The 19,948-nt window shown below is 45.6% G+C and overlaps 1 protein-coding gene across 6 annotated transcripts; it reads right to left on the bottom strand.

The window, feature by feature from the left end:
- Positions 1-1,049: 1,049 nt before the first annotated feature.
- LOC109787169 (fructose-1,6-bisphosphatase, cytosolic) lies at positions 1,050-19,669 on the bottom strand. 6 transcript variants are annotated; one of them, XR_005754831.3, is made up of 10 exons: positions 19,445-19,669; positions 19,279-19,353; positions 19,048-19,176; positions 18,791-18,904; positions 18,617-18,703; positions 18,421-18,491; positions 18,187-18,252; positions 17,969-18,050; positions 15,472-17,888; positions 8,061-15,285 (listed from the first exon to the last, which is right to left on the bottom strand). XR_005754831.3 is itself a non-coding variant. In XM_020345725.4 (10 exons), the coding sequence occupies exons 1-10, from the start codon at positions 19,667-19,669 to the stop codon at positions 15,172-15,174; spliced, it is 1,044 nt and encodes a 347-aa protein (XP_020201314.1). In that variant the 3' UTR covers positions 8,061-15,171. The 6 variants fall into 6 exon arrangements, 4 of the variants coding, with proteins under 4 accessions (XP_045083777.1, XP_020201314.1, XP_020201313.1 ...); XM_020345725.4 differs by having other exon boundaries at positions 15,472-15,547; positions 17,964-18,050; XM_045227842.2 differs by lacking the exons at positions 8,061-15,285; positions 15,472-17,888 and adding an exon at positions 1,050-1,169.
- Positions 19,670-19,948: the final 279 nt, after the last annotated feature.

A 19,948-nucleotide genomic window follows, 5' to 3' on the forward strand; every position in this document is an offset into this window, starting at 1 on the left:
GAACGTGTGCTCAACTCGGAGGTGCCGTGCGTTCGGTACTTGGATCGGTCGGATCATGAAGATGTACGACTACATCAACCGCGTTGATAAAACGCTTCCGCTTACGGTCTATGAGGGTACGTGGACAACACTCTCCCCTCTCGTTGCTATGCATCACCATGATCTTGCGTGTGCGTAGGAATATTTTTGAAATGGGATAATTAGATTTATGCCCCTAGTTGTGTCCCACTCGTCTGTTTTACCCCTAATTCCCTAAAGTCACTGGTTCTGTCCAAGTCACTTTGCTCCTATTATGCTTTTGCCCTTTGACCGTTTGACCATCAGTTTGAAAACTTCATAACTAATTCGTAGTAAATCAGAAAAATGCAAATAAGATACCAAAATGTTCAGAAAAACATCACCTATGTGTCAGTGTCATTTGCATTCATGAAAAAAGTGTTGGAAAGTGCCATCCGAGTTTTAGCTCTTATGCTACCACCATGAATAGTAAAATCTAAAAAAGTTCAAAAAAATTAAAAAAAAATTGGTGGCAAAGAATGAAAAATGTTTTAAGTGGCTGCCAAGTTTCATCAGGGAATAACATTCGTGGGTGCCGTGGCAAAAAAAACAATCAGCACTCCAAAATAGATTTTTTTTTGCCACGACTTCCATGAATGTCGTTCCCTAATGAAACTTGGCAAGCACTTAGAACATTTGTTGTTCTTCGCCACCATATTTTTTTTGAATTTTTTTGAATTTTTTTAGAGTTCACTATTCATGGTGGTATCAAAAGAGATAAAACTCGGATGTGCACTTTCCAACACTTTTTTCATGAATGCAAATGACACTGACATATAGGTGATGTTTTTCTGAACATTTTGGTATCTTATTTGCATTTTTCTGATTCAGTATGAATTAGTTATGAAGTTTTCAAACTGACGGTCAAACGGTCAAAGGGCAAAAGCATAAGAGGAGCAAAGTGACTTGGACAAAACCGATGACTTTTGGGAATTAGGGGTAAAACAGACGAGTGGGACACAACTAGGGGCATAAATCTAATTATCCCTTTTGAAATTACTATGTTTCCCAACAATACTAACCATTGATACTTATGAGTTCTTGATCTGTAATCCAGTGGTGTCGTGAAGCTGCCAACTCCTTCACAATGTCATTTCCTGCCATGTCTTAACCTGAACAATACCATATTGTGTTAATGATATTTTAAATTGTGTCACTTTATTCGTCAATAAGAAATGCGATGAATTGTCAGCACTGATACTTATATGTGCAAAACATGTCATATGTCTGCTTGTTTCTCTTTCAGAGTGAGGAGGATATAAGCGTCAAACAAGCGCAGACTCATCAGCTTGCTCAGCTGATTGCGCTGCAACTCCCGAGCATGGCTAACCTTTCTTGAACTCTATTGAAGTGTTGTCGGTTTTGTATATTATTTTGTCGGCGTGTTTATTTGCACTGGTGGCGATATTTGATGCCCAGTGTATGTAATCTGGTGTCTGCTTATGCTTTATTATCATAGTGGCAAACTTTGATGCCCAGTGGATGTAATATGTCGTAATTTGTTTATTGTATAGTCTAGGTTTTTTCTTATCCACGATGCTGCAGTTATTTTACTATATATATATCATGTCTTCGAAGTAAACCTGCCAAACCATAAAATTACGGTACATAATCGGGCCGTCATGCAAATCACTATGTATGATCCGCATCATGGGCCCAGTCATATTGGTCCGTTAACACGCCTAAATGTAAACTGGCCCACTAGTAGTTTCGGGCCTTTAATAGGCCGAGTAAACGCCGGCCCTATTTTCCCAAGAAAATTCAATGGGCTTTTAGAAGGCTGAAAAGTAGGTTGGGCCTGAAACGTGCCGAGCAGCTCACGGGCCGAGAGCAGGACGAAATAGACCCCAGCCCATGATCGTGCCAATCACATCACAGTCCGTTAACAGGCCAAAATTGTCTCGGTCCTTGTTTGGCCCAATCGGATTATCGGTTGTGAGCAGGCCGGATGCAAAGCGGGCCATGATACGTCTCCAACGAATCTGTAATTTTTGATTGTTCCATGCTATTATATTACTTGTTTTCGATGTTTATGGGCTTTACTTTACACTTTTATATCATTTTTGGGACTAACCTACTAACCGGAGGCCCAGCCCGTATTGTTGTTTTTTTTCCTATTTCAGTATTTCGAAGAAAAGTAATATCAAACGGAGTCCAAACGGAATAAAACCTTCGAGAGCGTGATTTTTGGAACGAATGTGATCCAGAGGACTTGGAGTGCACGTCAAGAAGCAATCGAGGAGGCCAGGAGGGTGGAGGGCGCGCCCTTCCCTGGTGGGCGCGCCCCCTGTCTCCTGGGCCCCTCGGGCGTCCACCGACCTACTTCTTCCTCCTATATATACCCACGTACCCCGAAACCATCAGAGAGGACCACGAAAAACTATTTCCACCACCGTAACCTTCTGTATCCGCGAGATCCCATCTTGGAGCCTTCGTCGGCGCTCCGCCGGAGGGGGAATCGACCACGGAGGGCTTCTACATCAACACCATAGCCCCTCCGATGAGTTGTGAGTAGTTTACCACAGACCTTCGGGTCCATAGTTATTAGCTAGATGGCTTCTTCTCTCTTTTTGGATCTCAATACAATGTTCTCCCCCTCTCTCGTGGAGATCTATTCGATGTAACTATTTTTGCGGTGTGTTTGTCGAGATCCAATGAATTGTGGGTTTATGATCAAGTTTATCTATGAGAAATATTTGAATCTCCTCTGAATTCTTTTATGTATGATTAAGTTATCTTTGCAAGTCTCTTTGAATTATCAGTCTGGTTTGGCCTACTAGATTGATCTTTCTTGCAATGGGAGAAGTGCTTAGCTTTGGGTTCAATCTTGTGGTGTCCTTTCCCAGTGACAGCAGGGGCAGCAAGGCACGTATTGTATTGTTGCCATCGAGGATAAAAAGATGGGGTTTATATCATATTGCATGAGTTTATCCCTCTACATCATGTCATCTTTCTTAATGTGTTACTCTGTTCTTATGAACTTAATACTCTAGATGCAGGCAGGAGTCGGTCGATGTGTGGAGTAATAGTAGTAGATGCAGAATCGTTTCGATCTACTTGTCACGGACGTGATGCCTATATACATGATCATGCCTAGATAATCTCATAATTATTCGCTTTTCTATCAATTGCTCGACAGTAATTTGTTCACCCACCATAATACTTATGCTATCTTGAGAGAAGCCACTAGTGAACCTATGGCCCCCGGGTCTATCTTTTATCATATAAGTTTGCCATTTACTTTTATTTGCATCTTTACTTTTCTAATCTATATTATAAAATACCAAAAATATATTTATCCTATCATATTATCTCTATCAGATCTCACTTTCGCAAGTGGCCGTGAAGGGATTGACAACCCCTTTATCGCGTTGGTTGCGAGTTCTTTGTTTGTTTGTGTAGGTGCGTGGGACTTCTGAGGAGCCTCCTACTGGATTGATACCTTGGTTCTCAAAAACTGAGGGAAATACTTACGCTACTATTGCTGCATCACCCTTTCCTCTTCAAGGAAAACCAACACAAGCTCAAGTCGTAGCAAGAAGGATTTCTGGCGCCGTTGCGGGGGAGGTCTTCGCTCAAGTCAAGACATACCAAGTACCCATCACAAACTCATCTCCCTCGCATTTACATTATTTGCCATTTGCCTCTCGTTTTCCTCTCCCCCACTTCACCCTTGCCGTTTTATTCACCCTCTCTTTCCCAGTCTCCTCTCTCGTTCGCTTGCCTTTCGTTTGCTTGTGTGTTGGATTACTTGTTGCCATGGCGCAAGATAATACCAAATTGTGTGATTTCTCCAATACCAATAATAATGATTTCCTTAGTACTCCGATTGCTCCTCTTAATGATGTTGAGTCTTGTGAAATCAATACTGCTTTACTGAATCTTGTTATGAAAGATCAATTCGCCGGCCTTCCTAGTGAAGATGCCGCTACCCATCTAAACAATTTTGTTGATTTGTGTGAGATGCAAAAGAAGAAAGATACGGATAATGATATTGTTAAATTGAAGTTATTTCCATTTTCACTTAGAGATCGCGCTAAAGTTTGGTTTTCGTCTTTGCCTAAAAATAGTATTGATTCTTGGAATAAGTGCAAAGATGTTTTTATCTCTAAGTATTTTCCTTCCGCTAAGATCATCACTCTTAGGAACGATATTATGAATTTTAAACAACTTGATCATGAGCATGTTGCCCAATCTTGGGAAAGAATGAAATTGATGATTCGCAATTGCCCTACTCATGGTTTGAATTTATGGATGATTATACAAAAAAATTATGCCGGCTTGAATTTTGCTTCTAGAAATCTTTTAGATTCGGCCGCTGGAGGCACTTTTATGAAAATTGTTGGGGAACGTAGCAGGAATTCAGAATTTTCCTACGTGTCACCAAGATCAATCTAGGAGATGCTAGCAACGAGAGGGGAGGAGTGCATCTACATACCCTTGTAGATCGCGAGCGGAAGCGTTCAAGAGAACGGGGTTGATGGAGTCGTACTCGTCGTGATCCAAATCACCGATGATCCTAGCGCCGAACAGACGGCACCTCCGCGTTCAACACACGTACGGAGCGGGGACGTCTCCTCCTTCTTGATCCAGCAAGGGGGTAGGAGAAGTTGATGGAGATCCAGTAGCACGACGGCGTGGTGGTGGAAGTAGCGGGATCCCGGCAGGGCTTTGCCAAGCGCAAGCGGGGAGGAAGAGCTGTCACGGGAGGGAGGGAGGCGCCAGGGCTTGGGGTACTACTCCCATGCGTCTCCCCACTATATATATGGGTGGAGGGGGCTGGTTTCTTGCCCTCCAAGTCCATTGGGGCGTTGGCAAAGGTGGGGGAAAGAAATCCCATCATTTCCCTTCCCCACCGATTGTTATCCCCCTTTTTTAGGGATCTTGATCTTATCCCTTCGGGATATGATCTTATTCCTTCTAAGGTGGGATCTTGGTGCGCCTTCACCAGGGGTGTGGGGCCTTGCCCCCACTACCCACGTTCATGTGGGTCCCCCCATGCAGGTGGGCCCCACTTCGAAACCTTCTAGAACCTTCCCGGTACAATACCGAAAAATCCCGAACATTTTCCGGTGGCCAAAATAGGACTTCCCATATATAAATCTTTACCTCCGGACCATTCCGGAACTCCTCGTGACGTCCGGGATCTCATCCGGGACTCCAAACGACTTTTGGATTTCCGCATACTAATATCTCTACAACCCTAGCGTCACCGAACCTTAAGTGTGTAGACCCTACGGGTTCGGGAGACATGCAGACATGACCGAGACGACTCTCCGGTCAATAACCAACAGCGGGATCTGGATACCCATGTTGGCTCCCACATGTTCCACGATGATCTCATCGGATGAACCACGATGTCGAGGATTCAATCAATCCCGTATACAATTCCCTTTGTCAATTGGTACGTTACTTGCCCGAGATTCGATCGTCGGTATCCCATTACCTTGTTCAATCTCGTTACCGGCAAGTCACTTTACTCGTACCGTAATGCATGATCCCGTGACCAAACACTTGGTCACATTGAGCTCATTATGATGATGCATTACCGAGTGGGCCCAGAGATACCTCTCCGTCATACGGAGTGACAAATCCCAGTCTCGATTCGTGCTAACCCAACAGACACTTTCGGAGATACCTGTAGTGCACCTTTATAGCCACCCAGTTACGTTGTGAGGTTTGGTACACCCAAAGCATTCCTATGGTATCCGGGAGTTGCACAATCTCATGGTCTAAGGAAATGATACTTGACATTAGAAAAGCTCTAGCAAACGAACTACACGATCTTGTGCTATGCTTAGGATTGGGTCGTCCATCACATCATTCTCCTAATGATGTGATCCCATTATCAATGACATCCAATGTCCATGGTCATAAAACCATAACCATCTATTGATCAACGAGCTAGTCAACTAGAGGCTTACTAGGGACATGTTGTGGTCTATGTATTCACACATGTATTACGGTTTCCAGTTAATACAATTATAGCATGAACAACAGACAATTATCATGAACAAGGAAATACAATAATAACCATTTTATTATTGCCTCTAGGGCATATTTCCAACAAAAATCACATTAGGAGAAGCTACTAAACTCCTTGATAATATTATGGCTAATTATTCTCAATGGTACACCGAAAGATCTACTAGTAAAAAAGTGCATGCTATAGAAGAAATTAACGTTTTGAGTGGAAAGATGGATGAACTTATGAAATTGTTTGCTACTAAGAGTGTTTCTATTGATCCCAATGATATGCCTTTGTCTACTTTGATTGAGAATAATAATGCATCTATGGATGTGAATTTTGTTGGTAGGAATAATTTTGGTAACAATGCTTATAGAGGAAACTTTAATCCTAGACCGTTTCCTAGTAATTCCTCTAATAATTATGGAAATTCCTACAATAATTCTTATGGTAATTTTAATAAGATGCCCTCTGATTTTGAGAATAGTGTGAAAGAATTTATGATCTCTCAAAAGAATTTTAATGCCTTGCTTGAAGAAAGATTGCTTAAAGTTGATGATTTGGCTAGAAACGTTGATAGACTTTCACTTGATGTTGATTCTTCGAAACTTAGATCTACTTCTCCTAAGCATGATATCAATGAGTCCCTCAAGGCTATGAGGACTTCCATTGATGAGTGCAAAGAAAGAACCTCTAGATTGCGTGCTAAGAAAGATTGCTTTATAAAGGCGTGTTCTTCTAATTTCCATGATAATAATGATGAAGATCTTAAAGTTATTAATGTGTCCCCTATTAGATCCTTGTTTTGCAATATTAATCTTGATAATGATGGGACTGGAGATGAGTCAACTTTAGTTAAAAGGCGTCCCAATGATTCGGAGTTTTTAGATCTTGATGCTAAATTTGGTAAAAGTGGGATTGGACACGTCAAGACTTTAAATAGCATTGAACCCACTATCTTGGATTTTAAGGGATTTAATTATAATAATTGTTCTTTAAAAGATTGTATTTCCTTGTTGCAATCTGTTGTGAATTCTCCGCATGCTTATAGTCAAAATAAAGCTTTTACCCAACATATTGTTGATGCCTTGATGCAATCTTATGATGAAAAACTTAATTTGGAAGTTTCTATACCTAGAAAACTTTATTATGAGTGGGAACCTACTATAAAGATTAAAATTAAAGATCATGAGTGTTATTCTTTGTGTGATTTGGGTGCTAGTGTTTCCACGATTCCGAAAACTTTATGTGATATTCTAGGTTTCCATGATCTTGATGATTGCTCTTTAAATTTGCACCTTGCGGATTCCACCATTAAAAAGCCTATGGGAAGGATCAATGATGTTCTTATTATTGCAAATAGGAATTTGGTGCCCGTAGATTTTATCGTTCTTGATATAGATTGCAATCTTTCTTGTCATATTATTCTTGGTAGACCTTTCCTTAGAACGATTGGTGCAATTATTGATATGAAGGAAGGGAATATTAGATTCCAATTTCCATTAAGGAAAGGCATGGAGCACTTTCCAAGAAAGAAAGCCAAATTACCTTATGAATCTATCATGCGAGCTACTTATGAATTGAGTGCCAAAGATGGCACTAATTAGATCTATCCTCGCTTTTATGCCTAGCTAAGGGCGTTAAACGATAGCGCTAGTTGGGAGGCAACCCAATTTTCTTTGTGTTTTTTGTTTTTGTTTATGTTTAGTAATAAATTTTTCATCTACCTTCTGTTTAGATGTGTTTTTATGTTTAAATTAGTGTTTGTGCCAAGTTAAACCTATAGGATTTTCTTGGATGATAACTACTTGATCTTGCTGAAAATTCCAGAAACTTTCTGTTCACGAAAACAATTGTTTAAAATCACCAGAACATGATAAAATGCTGATTCCAATTTCATTAGATCAATAAACAAATTATCTAGGTCTTCCTATTTTGGTAGAATTTTTTGAGTTCCAGAAGTTTGCGTTAGTTACAGATTACTACAGACTGTTCTGTTTTTGACAGATTCTGTTTTTCGTGTGTTGTTTGCTTATTTTGATGCATCTATGGCCAGTAAAATAATTTATAAACCATAGAGAAGTTGGAATACAGTAGGTTTAACACCAATATAAATAAATAATGAGTTCATTACAGTACCTTGAAGTGGTGTTTTGTTTTCTTTCGCTAACAGAGCTTACGAGATTTCTGTTGAGTTTTGTGTTGTGAAGTTTTCAAGTTTTGGGTAAAAATTTGATGGACTATGGAATAAGGAGTGGCAAGAGCCTAAGATTGGGGATGCCCATTCACCCCAAGATATTCAAGAATAGCCAAAATCCTAAGCTTGGGGATGCCCCGGGAAGGCATCCCCTCTTTCGTCTTCGTTTATCGGTAACTTTACTTGGAGCTATATTTTTATTCACCACATGATATGTGTTTTGCTTGGAGCGTCTTGTATGATATTAGTCTTTGATTTTTAGATCACCACAATCATCTTTGCTGTACACACCTTTTGGGAGAAACCCACATGATTAGAATTTATTAGAATACTCTATGAGCTTCACTTATATCTTTTGAGCTAAATAGTTTTTGCTCTAGTGCTTCACTTATATTTGTAGAGCACGGCGGTGGTTTAATTTTGAAGAAATTGTTGATCTCTCATGCTTCACTTATATTATTTTGAGAGTCTTTTAGAACAGCATGGTATTTTCTATGGTTATGAATTTGGTCCTAGAATGATGAGCATCCAGGTTGAGTATAATAAAAACTATCATATAAAGTGCATTTAACACTAGGATCAATTTGATGCTTGATAATTGTTTTGAGATATAAAGGTAGTAATGCTAGAGTCATGCTAGTTGGGTAATTATGAAATTGAGAAATATTTGTGTTAAAGTTGGCAAGTCCCGTAGCATGCACGTATGGTAAAAGTTGTGTGACAAATTTGTTGCATGAGGTGCTCTTTTGATTGTCTTCCTTATGAGTGGCAGTCGGGGACGAGCGATGGTCTTTTCCTACCAATCTATCCCTCTCGGGGCATGCGTAGTAGTACTTTGCTTCGAGGGCTAAGTAAACTTTTGCAATAAGTATATGAGTTCTTTATGACTAATGTGAGTCCATGGATATACGCACACTTACCCTTCCACCATTGCTAGCCTCTATTATGCCGCGCAACTTTCGCCGGTATCTTGCACCCATTATTTACCTTCCTCAAAACACCCACCATACCTACCTATCATGGCATTTCCATAGCCATTCCGAGATATATTGCCATGCAACTTTCCACCGTTCCGTTTATTATGACACGCTCCATCATTGTCATATTGCTCTTTGCATGGTCATGTAGTTGACATCGTATTCGTGGCAAGGCCACCTTGATAATTTTTCATACATGTCACTCTTGATTCATTGCATATCCCGGTACACCGCCGGAGGCATTCATATAGAGTCATATTTTGTTCTAAGTGTTGAGTTGAAATTCTTGAGTTGTAAATAAATAAAAGTGTGATGATCTTCATTATTAGAGCATTGTCCCAAGTGAGGAAAGGATGATGAAGACTATGATTCCTCCAGAAGTCGGGGTGAGACTTCGGACTTTATAAAAATAAAAGAGGCCAAAGAAGCCCACCAAAAAAAAGAGAAAATAAATGAGAGAAAAAGAGAGAAGGGACAGTGCTACTATCTCTTTTCCACACTTGTGCTTCAAAGTAGCACCATGATCTTCATGATAGAGAGTCTCCTATGATGTCACTTTCATATACTAGTGGGAATTTTCATTATAGAACTTGGCTTGTATATTCCAATGATGGGCTTCCTCAAAATGCCTTAGGTCTTCGTGAGCAAGCGAGTTGGATGCACGCCCACTTAGTTTCTAATGTTGAGCTTTCATACATTTATAGCTCTAGTGCATCCGTTGCATGGAAATCCCTACTCACTCACATTGATATCTATTGATGGGCATCTCCATAGCCCGTTGATACACCTAGTTGATGTGAGACTATCTTCTCCCTTTTTGTCTTCACAACCACCACCATATACCACCATAGTGCTATGTCCATGGCTTGCGCTCATGTATTGCGTAAGAGTTGAAAAAAGCTGAAGCGCGTTAAAAAGTATGAACCAATTGCTCGGCTCGTCATCGGGGTTGTGCATGATGGGAGTATTTTGGCCTAACTATATGATTTTGTAGTATTAAGCTTTCTTTGGCTATGCTATTTTGATAAGACATGATTATTTGCTAGTATGCTTCGAAGTATTATTATTTTTATGTTTTATAAGCTTTTATCTTGAATCATTTGGATCTGAACAATCATGCCACAATAAAGAAATTTACATTGAGAATTATGCTAGGTAGCATTCCACATCAAAAATTCTGTTTTTATCATTTACCTACTCGAGGACGAGCAGGAATTAAGCTTGGGGATGCTTGATACGTCTCCAACGTATCTATAATTTTTGATTGCTCCATGCTATATTATCTTCTATTTTGGACATTATTGGGCTTTATTATACACTTTTATATTATTTTTGGGACTAACCTACTAACTGGAGGCCCAGCCCGTATTGCTGTTTTTTTTGCCTATTTCAGTATTTCGAAGAAAAGGAATATCAAACGGAGTCCAAACGGAATAAAACCTTCGGGAGCGTGATTTTTGGAACGAACGTGATCCAGAGGACTTGGAGTGCACGTCAAGAAGCAATCGAGGAGGCCAGGAGGGTGGAGGGCGCGCCCTTCCCTGGTGGGCGCGCCCCCTGTCTCCTGGGCCCCTCGGGCGTCCACCGACCTACTTCTTCCTCCTATATATACCCACGTACCCCGAAACCATCAGAGAGGACCACAAAAAACTATTTCCACCACCGTAACCTTCTGTATCCGCGAGATCCCATCTTGGAGCCTTCGTCGGTGCTCCACCGGAGGGGGAATCGACCACGGAGGGCTGCTACATCAACACCATAGCCCCTCCGATGAGTTGTGAGTAGTCTACCACAGACCTTCGGGTCCATAGTTATTAGCTAGATAGCTTCTTCTCTCTTTTTGGATCTCAATACAATGTTCTCCCCCTCTCTCGTGGAGATCTATTCGATGTAACTATTTTTGCGGTGTGTTTGTCGAGACCCGATGAATTGTGGGTTTATGATCAAGTTTATCTATGAGAAATATTTGAATCTCCTCTAAATTCTTTTATGTATGATTAAGTTATCATTGCAAGTCTCTTCGAATTATCAGTCTGGTTTGGCCTACTAGATTGATCTTTCTTGCAATGGGAGAAGTGCTTAGCTTTGGGTTCAATCTTGCGGTGTCCTTTCCCAGTGACAGCAGGGGCAGCAAGGCATGTATTGTATTGTTGCCATCGAGGATAAAAAGATGGGGTTTATATCATATTGCATGAGTTTATCCCTCTACATCATGTCATCTTTCTTAATGCGTTACTCTGTTCTTACGAACTTAATACTCTAGATGCAGGCAGGAGTCGGTCGATGTGTGGAGTAATAGTAGTAGATGCAGAATCGTTTCGATCTACTTGTCACGGACGTGATGCCTATATACATGATCATGCCTAGATAATCTCATAATTATTTGCTTTTCTATCAATTGCTCGACAGTAATTTGTTCACCCACCGTAATACTTATGCTATCTTGGGAGAAGTCACTAGTGAAACCTATGGCCCCCGGGTCTATCTTTTATCATATAAGTTTGCCATTTACTTTTATTTGCATCTTTACTTTTCTAATCTATATTATAAAATACCAAAAATATATTTATCCTATCATATTATCTCTATCAGGTCTCACTTTCGCAAGTGGCCGTGAAGGGATTGACAACCCCTTTATCGCGTTGGTTGTGAGTTCTTTGTTTGTTTGTGTAGGTGCGTGGGACTTCTAAGGAGCCTCCTACTGGATTGATACCTTGGTTCTCAAAAACTAAGGGAAATACTTACGCTACTATTGCTGCATCACCCTTTCCTCTTCAAGGAAAACCAACGCAAGCTCAAGACGTAGCAGGCCATAGTTAGGCCCAACTATATGATGGGCTTTTAACAGGCCGAAATAAATATAGGGCCGAAATGTTAAACGGGCCTTTAACAGGCCGAAAGTAATATCAGGCTGTATTACTAAATGGGCCTTTAGCAAACAGAAATCCTAACCGGACCTCAAGTGGGCCCAAAAGCACAGTGTCCAGTTGACAGGCCGCGTCTGATATGGGCCATAATTTAGCCCAAAGCCTCTTAAAGGGTCGGATCTGATCTGGGTCGTAATATGGCCCAGAACGTGGTAGGCTATTAATGGGCCGGATCTCATATGGGCCTTTATTAGGCCCAGAACGTGGCAGGCTGTTAATGGACTAGATCAAATATGGGCCGGCATTTGGCCCAAAACATGGCAGCCTGTTAACGGGCCAGCCCACTAGTGTCCTCAAAATCTTGTGGGCCTTTAGCTGGGCCGGCCCATTATGGTCTGCAAAATCTTGTGGGCCTTTAACTGGGCCGGCCCATTATGGTCCGCAAAATCTTGTGGGCCTTTAGTTGGGCCGGCCCATTTAATCTTTATGGGCCACTTTTGGGCCGGTCCACGTGTCAACATATCGTAGGCGCATCTCGCCCAATGGATGAGTGACACCTGTGCCAACGCGGAGCTGACACGTGGTTCCGTCGGCTAATGAGAATTTTACACGTGGAAAATCGGCATTGGTCGTGGCTGTTAGTGGGTTATCGGATCCAAAACTGGACCCGATAGCTTAACGGCGACCCGTTACGGTGCCACGTGTCGGTCACCCTTGACGAAAGCACTTCCATCACGCTGCATTTATCGTCATGGAAGTGGACACTTCTGTGATGATAATTTTGGTAATGTCATGGAACACTTCTACGACAGCACAGGTATGACTATCTTGATTATGTCATAAAATTGTCATGGATGTACATGCATGACAGAAAATGTGACCTACTGTGTCAAACACGTATCATCACGGAAGTGTATTCTTTTTGTAGTGCAACAACCCGGGCCAGTGCTCCTCATGAGTGTTGGTCCAACCTGTCGACCGTCGGTGGCCGCCATGGGCAACTATGGATTGGCCTACCGGAAGTTTGACAATCCGATCGTGGCCTGAGACGAGATACGCGCGGCTACTATCAGGGTATCGGCACGTCAGGAGGTCTTGCTGTTTTTGTTTTACCATTGTCGAAATGTCTTGTGCATCGGGATTCCGAGCCTGATCAGAGTGTCCCGAGATGGAGGATTGTCTCCGCGGATCGTGAGCTTGTCATGGGCTAAGTTGGGACACCCCTGCAGGGTTTAAACTTTCGAGAGCCATGCCCGCGGTTATGTGGCAGATGGGAGTTTTTAATATCCGGTTGTAGTGAACTTGAAGCTAATCTCATTAAAACACACCAACCGTGTGCGTAACCGTGATGGTCTCTTTTAGGTGAAGTTCGGGAAGAGAACACGGTTGGGTTATGTTTGAACATAAGTAGTTCAGGATCATTACTAGATTGCGACCGTTTGCGTAGCTTCTCACCTTGTTCTTATATTCGTAAGTTAGCCACCATATAAATGCTTAGTGCTTGTTGCAACTTCACCACTTAACCAGACCTTACCCATTTAAGCTTTGATAGTCTTGATACCGAGGGTGCTATGATTGCAGAGACCCCGTGACTCACAGAATACTACAAACACAGTTGCAGGTACCGTTGGGTCTGATGCAGGAGATGCTATTGAGCTCAAGTGGTAGCTTGACGAGGATCGTGGGTGTTTCTACGTTACTTATCCGGACGATCAGTAGTGGTGCCCACTAGGGTCGATCGGGACTTAGCTTGAGTGGTTGTCTTTTATTCGTTTGATATCGTCCGTAGCCAGACCCTGTGTTCATCTTGAATGATTGTATGCATGTTGATGATGTTGTGTGATTCGTGGCGAGTGTAAGCCAACTATTCTATACCTATCTTTTCAGTACATGGGTTGTGTAAAGATTAACCACTCTTGCGACTAGTCGTGCATGCGTTTATGCCCCTAAGTCGTGCCCCGACACATGAGGGATATAACCGCATGTAGGGCGTTACAACCTCGCCCGGACACCCGGTCCGGAGATGCTGCAGCCCCGTCTGCTCAGGACGGGGACGAAGACGAGGAGGAAAGCGCCTCCTTGCACTCCAAGAAGAGGGCGGCGGCCGAAGACGTCGATGCGGTACAACCCCCTCAGGCCCCGAAGAGGCAGTGTCGGCCTAAGGTGATCCTGCCTGATAGCTCGGACTCCGACGAGGAGTCCGAAGCGTCCAAAGAGGTTCCGGAGAAGGAACATAGGCTCAAGCCCCGATGGCAGGTATATATTCCTTGGCTGTTTTAATTGCTTTGTTTCTAATAGTCCCTTACAAATGGAGACCGACTGTCTGGTGACACAGCCCATATCATGGTCACCTCGGCGAGCAAACCTCGGAGGGGGCATCTCCGCCCGCCGAGCTAGCGGACAGCGAATCGGCGTCGCGCTCCGCACCTCCCCTGATCCCCGAAGAAATCGAGGAGGTGCTATCCCGAAGGACCCTTTCCCGCCCGAACACGAGGAAGGAGGACGACGCGGTCATGGCTGAGGCTGACGCCTCGGTCACCAAGGACCAGGAGGGTGAGGCCCCCCTAGCGAATGTGGGAGGTGAGTCCGGACCATCCGGACCTCCTCAGCCGTCCGCACCTGAGCCCCCAAGGGCCTCAACGGTGCCGGTTCCTCCTTCCGAAGGGGAAGGAGTTGAGGGCCCGATGCCCGCGACGAACACCTCCAATCAGGCGACAGCGGGCTGGCCGGACATGCTGGAGGAGTTGGTGAACAACTTCGTCATCGTCAACGGGCACAGCCATGAGAGAAAAGTAAGGGGGTGTGGTCCGTGATCTTATATTTCTTTACAGGGAATACTTGTTAAAATGACGTGCAATATGTCAAATACTCCCTCCGTAAACTAATATAAAAGCGTTTAGATCACTACTTTAGTGATCAAAACGCTCTTATATTAGTTTACAGTGGGAGTATATGTATATACGGGTATTGTTACATTGAGGCCATGACAATCATGTCAGAATCACCATAACGCTACCCAAGGACTTTTGTCACAACGCCGAACATAACTTTTTTCTTTTAGCAACGGGATGCAGAACATGTGTATTGTGTCTTCAGGAACTCAGATCAGGCGGTGCTCGACTCCGAAGCATACAATGATTTAATCTCCTCCACATCATCGTAGCTCCCGAGGAATATCGGAGACCTCTGGTGTATCTCAGAAGGAACAATTTCAAGGGCCTACAATGCAAACGCAGCAGACCACTTTTCAGTTACAGCACGCCAAAGATCAGCAACAACATGAAGTTAAGATACTACTACAATTTTGTAAAATAGCACATGCTCTGAATCAGACGAAGTGGCATGGTATCAAAGCAGAAAGTGCTGCTCTGATAAAAAGGAATTCGGTGAATTCAGTGGCCTTACCCGCTGTTTGCCGGTGAAAGACTGGCCTCCGGCTTGCTCCATCAGGAACGACATGGGGAAATCCTCGTACAGAACACTGGAAATACGACATGGGCGTGTTTGGTTGCCCGCATGCAGCCCAACCAGGCCCGCGCGGGATGTGCGCGGCCTGTTTGGTAGCCCGCATACACTATTGGGCCTGCATCGCACGCTTCTTAAAGCACCTCAGGGCCTGGCTCACTGGGAACGCACGAATCGGCAGTTTCTCCAGGGCCAGGCCCGAGCGGTGCACGTGGGCGGGTGCGGCTGCACGCGCGCGGCCACCCTCGAGAAGCCGCGTTGCTTCCCGAAGCACCGGCAGTTATTAGCCTCACCGCCCCTCACCTCTCCCTCTCCCCACTCTTCCCCACTCTCCCAACTCTCACCGGCGGCGGCGGATCGGAGCAGAGGAAGAAGACCACCGGACTCCATCAATGGCGGTAAGCACTTCTCTCTCTTCGACATGCACGCTAGATTCGATCCACGGCGATAGATTCGATCCACGGCGGAGGGGAATGGGGAATAGAGGTAGATAAGCATAGGGGTAGTTCATACTAGTTCATAGCAGTTCATACGAGTTCATACATGCAAGATCGGAATGCATAAGGTAGATTTCGGGATTGGGGATAGGGGAATAGGGGGAAAGGGGGTACACAACGGTCACCGGCTGACCGCGGCGGCCGTCACCAGCGTGCGGAGCGGCTGGTCGAGCCGCTGGCCTTCATCTTCTTCTTCATCGCCGTGCGGGCCGGCGGGTCGTCCTCGGCGGAGTCGAGGTCGATCTGCCAGGTAGGACGGACTGGCTCTGGCGCCCTAGCTGGCATGTGCACCGCCTCTTCTTCCTCCTCCTTAGGCTCCCCGCCGATGACCGCCGGCGGCGCGATAGCCGTCTCCCAGTACACTGCGGCACGACGGTCATTAGGAGCCCAGTAGGTCTTGTACTTGCACCACTTCTTCCTCTGTTTAGGGTCGTCGGAGACGGCCTGATTCATGGCTCAGCGAATGATGTCAACTGCCATCGCGCCCTTCGCTGGGTCAGGAATCAGCGTCTTCAGCTCTTCTTTAGTGGCCTTCATGAGCACGGCATTAGATTCGTTCTGCATGTCCGGCATGGAGCCTAAGTTCGAGTACACCTCCATGGTGTTCTCGAACTTGGTCCGGTCACCAGCCGTCCACCCGAGGAAGAAGGCCCTCCAGCCAATACCCCAAGGGAAGGGGTTGGCGTTGGAGCTGGAGCTAGAGCTCATGGCGATGGGGAGGAGGAAGGTTGACAGTGAGAGAAGAGAGGGGGTGGGTAAACAATGGTGGGCAGGGTGAGTAAATATAGAGGGGATGGAGAGGAGGGGAAGAGTGACAGTCATGCCGTTTTAACTACAAGCTCTTGAATTAGCCATGAACTCTGTGCAATGCCTGACTCCATGACTTGTGTGCAGATCGAGGACACGGAGGTGCTCCCGGCCATTGACAGCAAGGGCAAGCAGCCCCTTCACCCAATGCCCGACGAGGTTGAGTTGCCGCCCACCGTCGAGGAAGACCCGAAGACGCCTGAGGGTGGCGACGACGAGGGCATGGAGGAGCCCCCCAGCAACAAGCGCCGCAACTACGGCCACTACCATCAGGAGGATGGCCCAACTCACTTCTGCAAGGTCATCCTTGCACCGAAGCTTGAGTGCATCCCCATGCCCCTGGACTTCACCAAACACTTCGTCGCGGTGCCGACGGAGTTCAAGCTCAGGAACAACACCGGCTGCTCCTGAAAGGTGACGGTCAAGCTGATGAACGGCAGGGTGACCCTAGATCAGGGTTGGGCCACCTACGCAGCCATTCATCAGATCAAGATCGGCTACATGGTGACGTTCAAGCTCCTCACTCCCGACACCCTCAAGGTCATCATCTTCGACGACGATGGCATTGAGGTCGTCAGCAAGTGGGGGAAGCACGACGAAGCCTTTGCCGCCAAGGAGTAGGGCCGGGCCACCTCTTTCGAGCGTACTATCGAGTTTGTTTTGAACATGTTTATGGTTTATGCGTTGAACTGTTATATCTGTGGTACTGCTTATATCTGAATTATGCTAGTTGATGCTCTGTTTATACTTTGTTGTGCTTATGATGTGTGCTGCCGAAGTGTGGTGGTAACCTCACCAACTAGCCAAAGAGGTTACCACACATCAGGCCTTGCATACAACCAAACACCATGCCCTGGGTTTGTGGACTAACATGCAGGCAACCAAACACCAGGCAGTGTGGTTCGGCCTATGCAGGTAAGAGGGCATGCAGGCAATTAAACAACATGCATATGGTGCATTTGAGGCTGATTTGCATAGGCAGGTTGGGTGGAGAAGTGTATGCAATGCGGGTACTGTAGCGCACGGCAACCAAACACGCCCCATGTCACCAACCTAAGGAATGCACGTGGATAAGCGTAATCAGCTGGGGATACCACGAAGGAAGGAGGCTGCTAAGCATCAGCGTACCGAACCTTTCCGCTGGGGCTCTTCTTGTCGGCGGGGTACAGAAATATGCCTCCGTAGAGCAGGGTACGATGAACATCCGCAACCATGCTGTGGAGCGTGGAATAACATGACAAAATCATTAGGTTCGGCATAAAACAGGGGCAGTCGGAGTCTGACTGAATTTGCTGTGGAATAGTTTCGGTTTGATGTGAGAGAAACAGCTGAAAGACAGGCACTCACTCACCTTCCGATATATCTCAGGGATTTTGGCGATGAGCCGTCTTGGGGAAACTTGCATCTCTCTGCGTACCTGCAATGTTGGCCAGAGAATTCAGCTTGACTTCATGTGATGTTTGTGAACTTGAAATGAGATCTACTCCCTCCGTTCCAAATTACTCGTCGTGGTTTTAGTTCAAATTTAAACTAAAACCACGACGAGTAATTTGGAACGGAGGGAGTAGTAAGTAGGAGTACATACTTTGCAGTGGGCGCGTCCCAGTTTCTGGCGTTCCCTTCATTGACCGAGTAGATCTTCCCTTTGTTTGGTATCTGCACAATCAAGAAGAGTTGAACACACATACAATAGGATTTTGGCAGAACTTTTGTTGCAGGTCATCAGTGAATAAATTTTAAAAAAATTGTGCGTTGCTGTTGCTGTGACCTGCATCACAAACCTTTATGTTGGGATGGGTAAGTATGAACTCCCCGCGGGAAGGATCAAGGGTGAAGCCATTTACACCGTTTCCAGTGCTTAGGACAAGCTGCGGTAAACCAGAACATCGTTGAATCTAGGATGAAGAGGTGGGGTAAAGTAATGGAAGTGAAAATACATCAGGGAACATAATTACCGTGCATGAGCTCCCGTACATGCAGTAGCCAGCGGCGATCATGTCGGTCCCGGGTTGCAGCACGTCCTCCAGGGTCGCGTTGTCCTTGTCTTTGATCATGTAGATCCCGAAGATCTGTAGAACAGAATGAAAACGCCGATCAGATAGCACATAGCAGTGAGTAACCAGCAGACATAGTGCCTTTGTTTTTGAACGGTGTACTGAACCAGTCAACAGGTAGAAGCTCGGAGAAGCAGCAGAGTAAGAGGAGCGCGTACCGTCCCGATGGAGACGCCGTAGTCGATGTTGGAGGAGCCGTCCAAGGGATCGAAGCACACGCAGTACTTTCCGCGGAGGGGCGCGTCGACGAAGATGGCCGCCTCGTTCTCTTCAGACACGAGGACACACTGCACGCAGCACGGCAAAGTCAGATCCTTGGCTCAGGATTGTAGTTTACTTTGCCGGGAAGATATCTGCTGAAACTGAAGAGTCAGAAGAGTGTATATTACAGTGCGGCCGCTGCTGACAAGCGCCTTGACAAAGACCTCGTTGGAGAGCACGTCCAGCTTCTTCTGCTCCTCGCCCTGCACTCCGGCCGTGCACGTTTGTCAACGCGCGCACAGAGATTGGAAACAAAGCGAGATAAGGGGACTCGAGGGGTCGGTTGGCGCTTGCCTGGACGTTGGTCTCCCCGGCGAGGCCGATGAGCTTGGCGAGGCCGATGAGCTTGGCGAGGCCGGCCTTGTTGACGGCGGAGGCGACGAACTTGCAGCCGAGGACGATGTGGGAGAGGAGGATGGTGAAGTCGCCCCGGGACTCCGGGTGCCGGCCCTGCTCGTTCAGCGCGTGCCGCGTGATCGTCATCAGGTCCGTCCGCTGCGCCTCCGCCGCGTGGTCCATCCTCTCTTCTCTGCTCCGCCTCTGCGAGCGGCGCCTGGTCTCCGGTCGTCGGGAGCGAGCGGGCTGGGGACGAGGGGTGGGAGTGACGGGTACAAACAGATTGCACCGCCCGCGGATGGTTGTTAGAGATGGGAGGCGGCATCCGGTGCGCGGCCCGGGGATTGAAATAGGCGGGAGCCGGTGGGAGGCGTGCCGGATGAGGTGCGGTGCGGGCTTCCACGTCGGTGTAGCGTAGCGTGGATATGCTCGGCAGCGCGGCCAGACGTGTCCGGGAAAGAT

This window comes from Aegilops tauschii, chromosome 1, assembly GCF_002575655.3.
Source record: "Aegilops tauschii subsp. strangulata cultivar AL8/78 chromosome 1, Aet v6.0, whole genome shotgun sequence".
NCBI lineage: Eukaryota > Viridiplantae > Streptophyta > Magnoliopsida > Poales > Poaceae > Aegilops > Aegilops tauschii.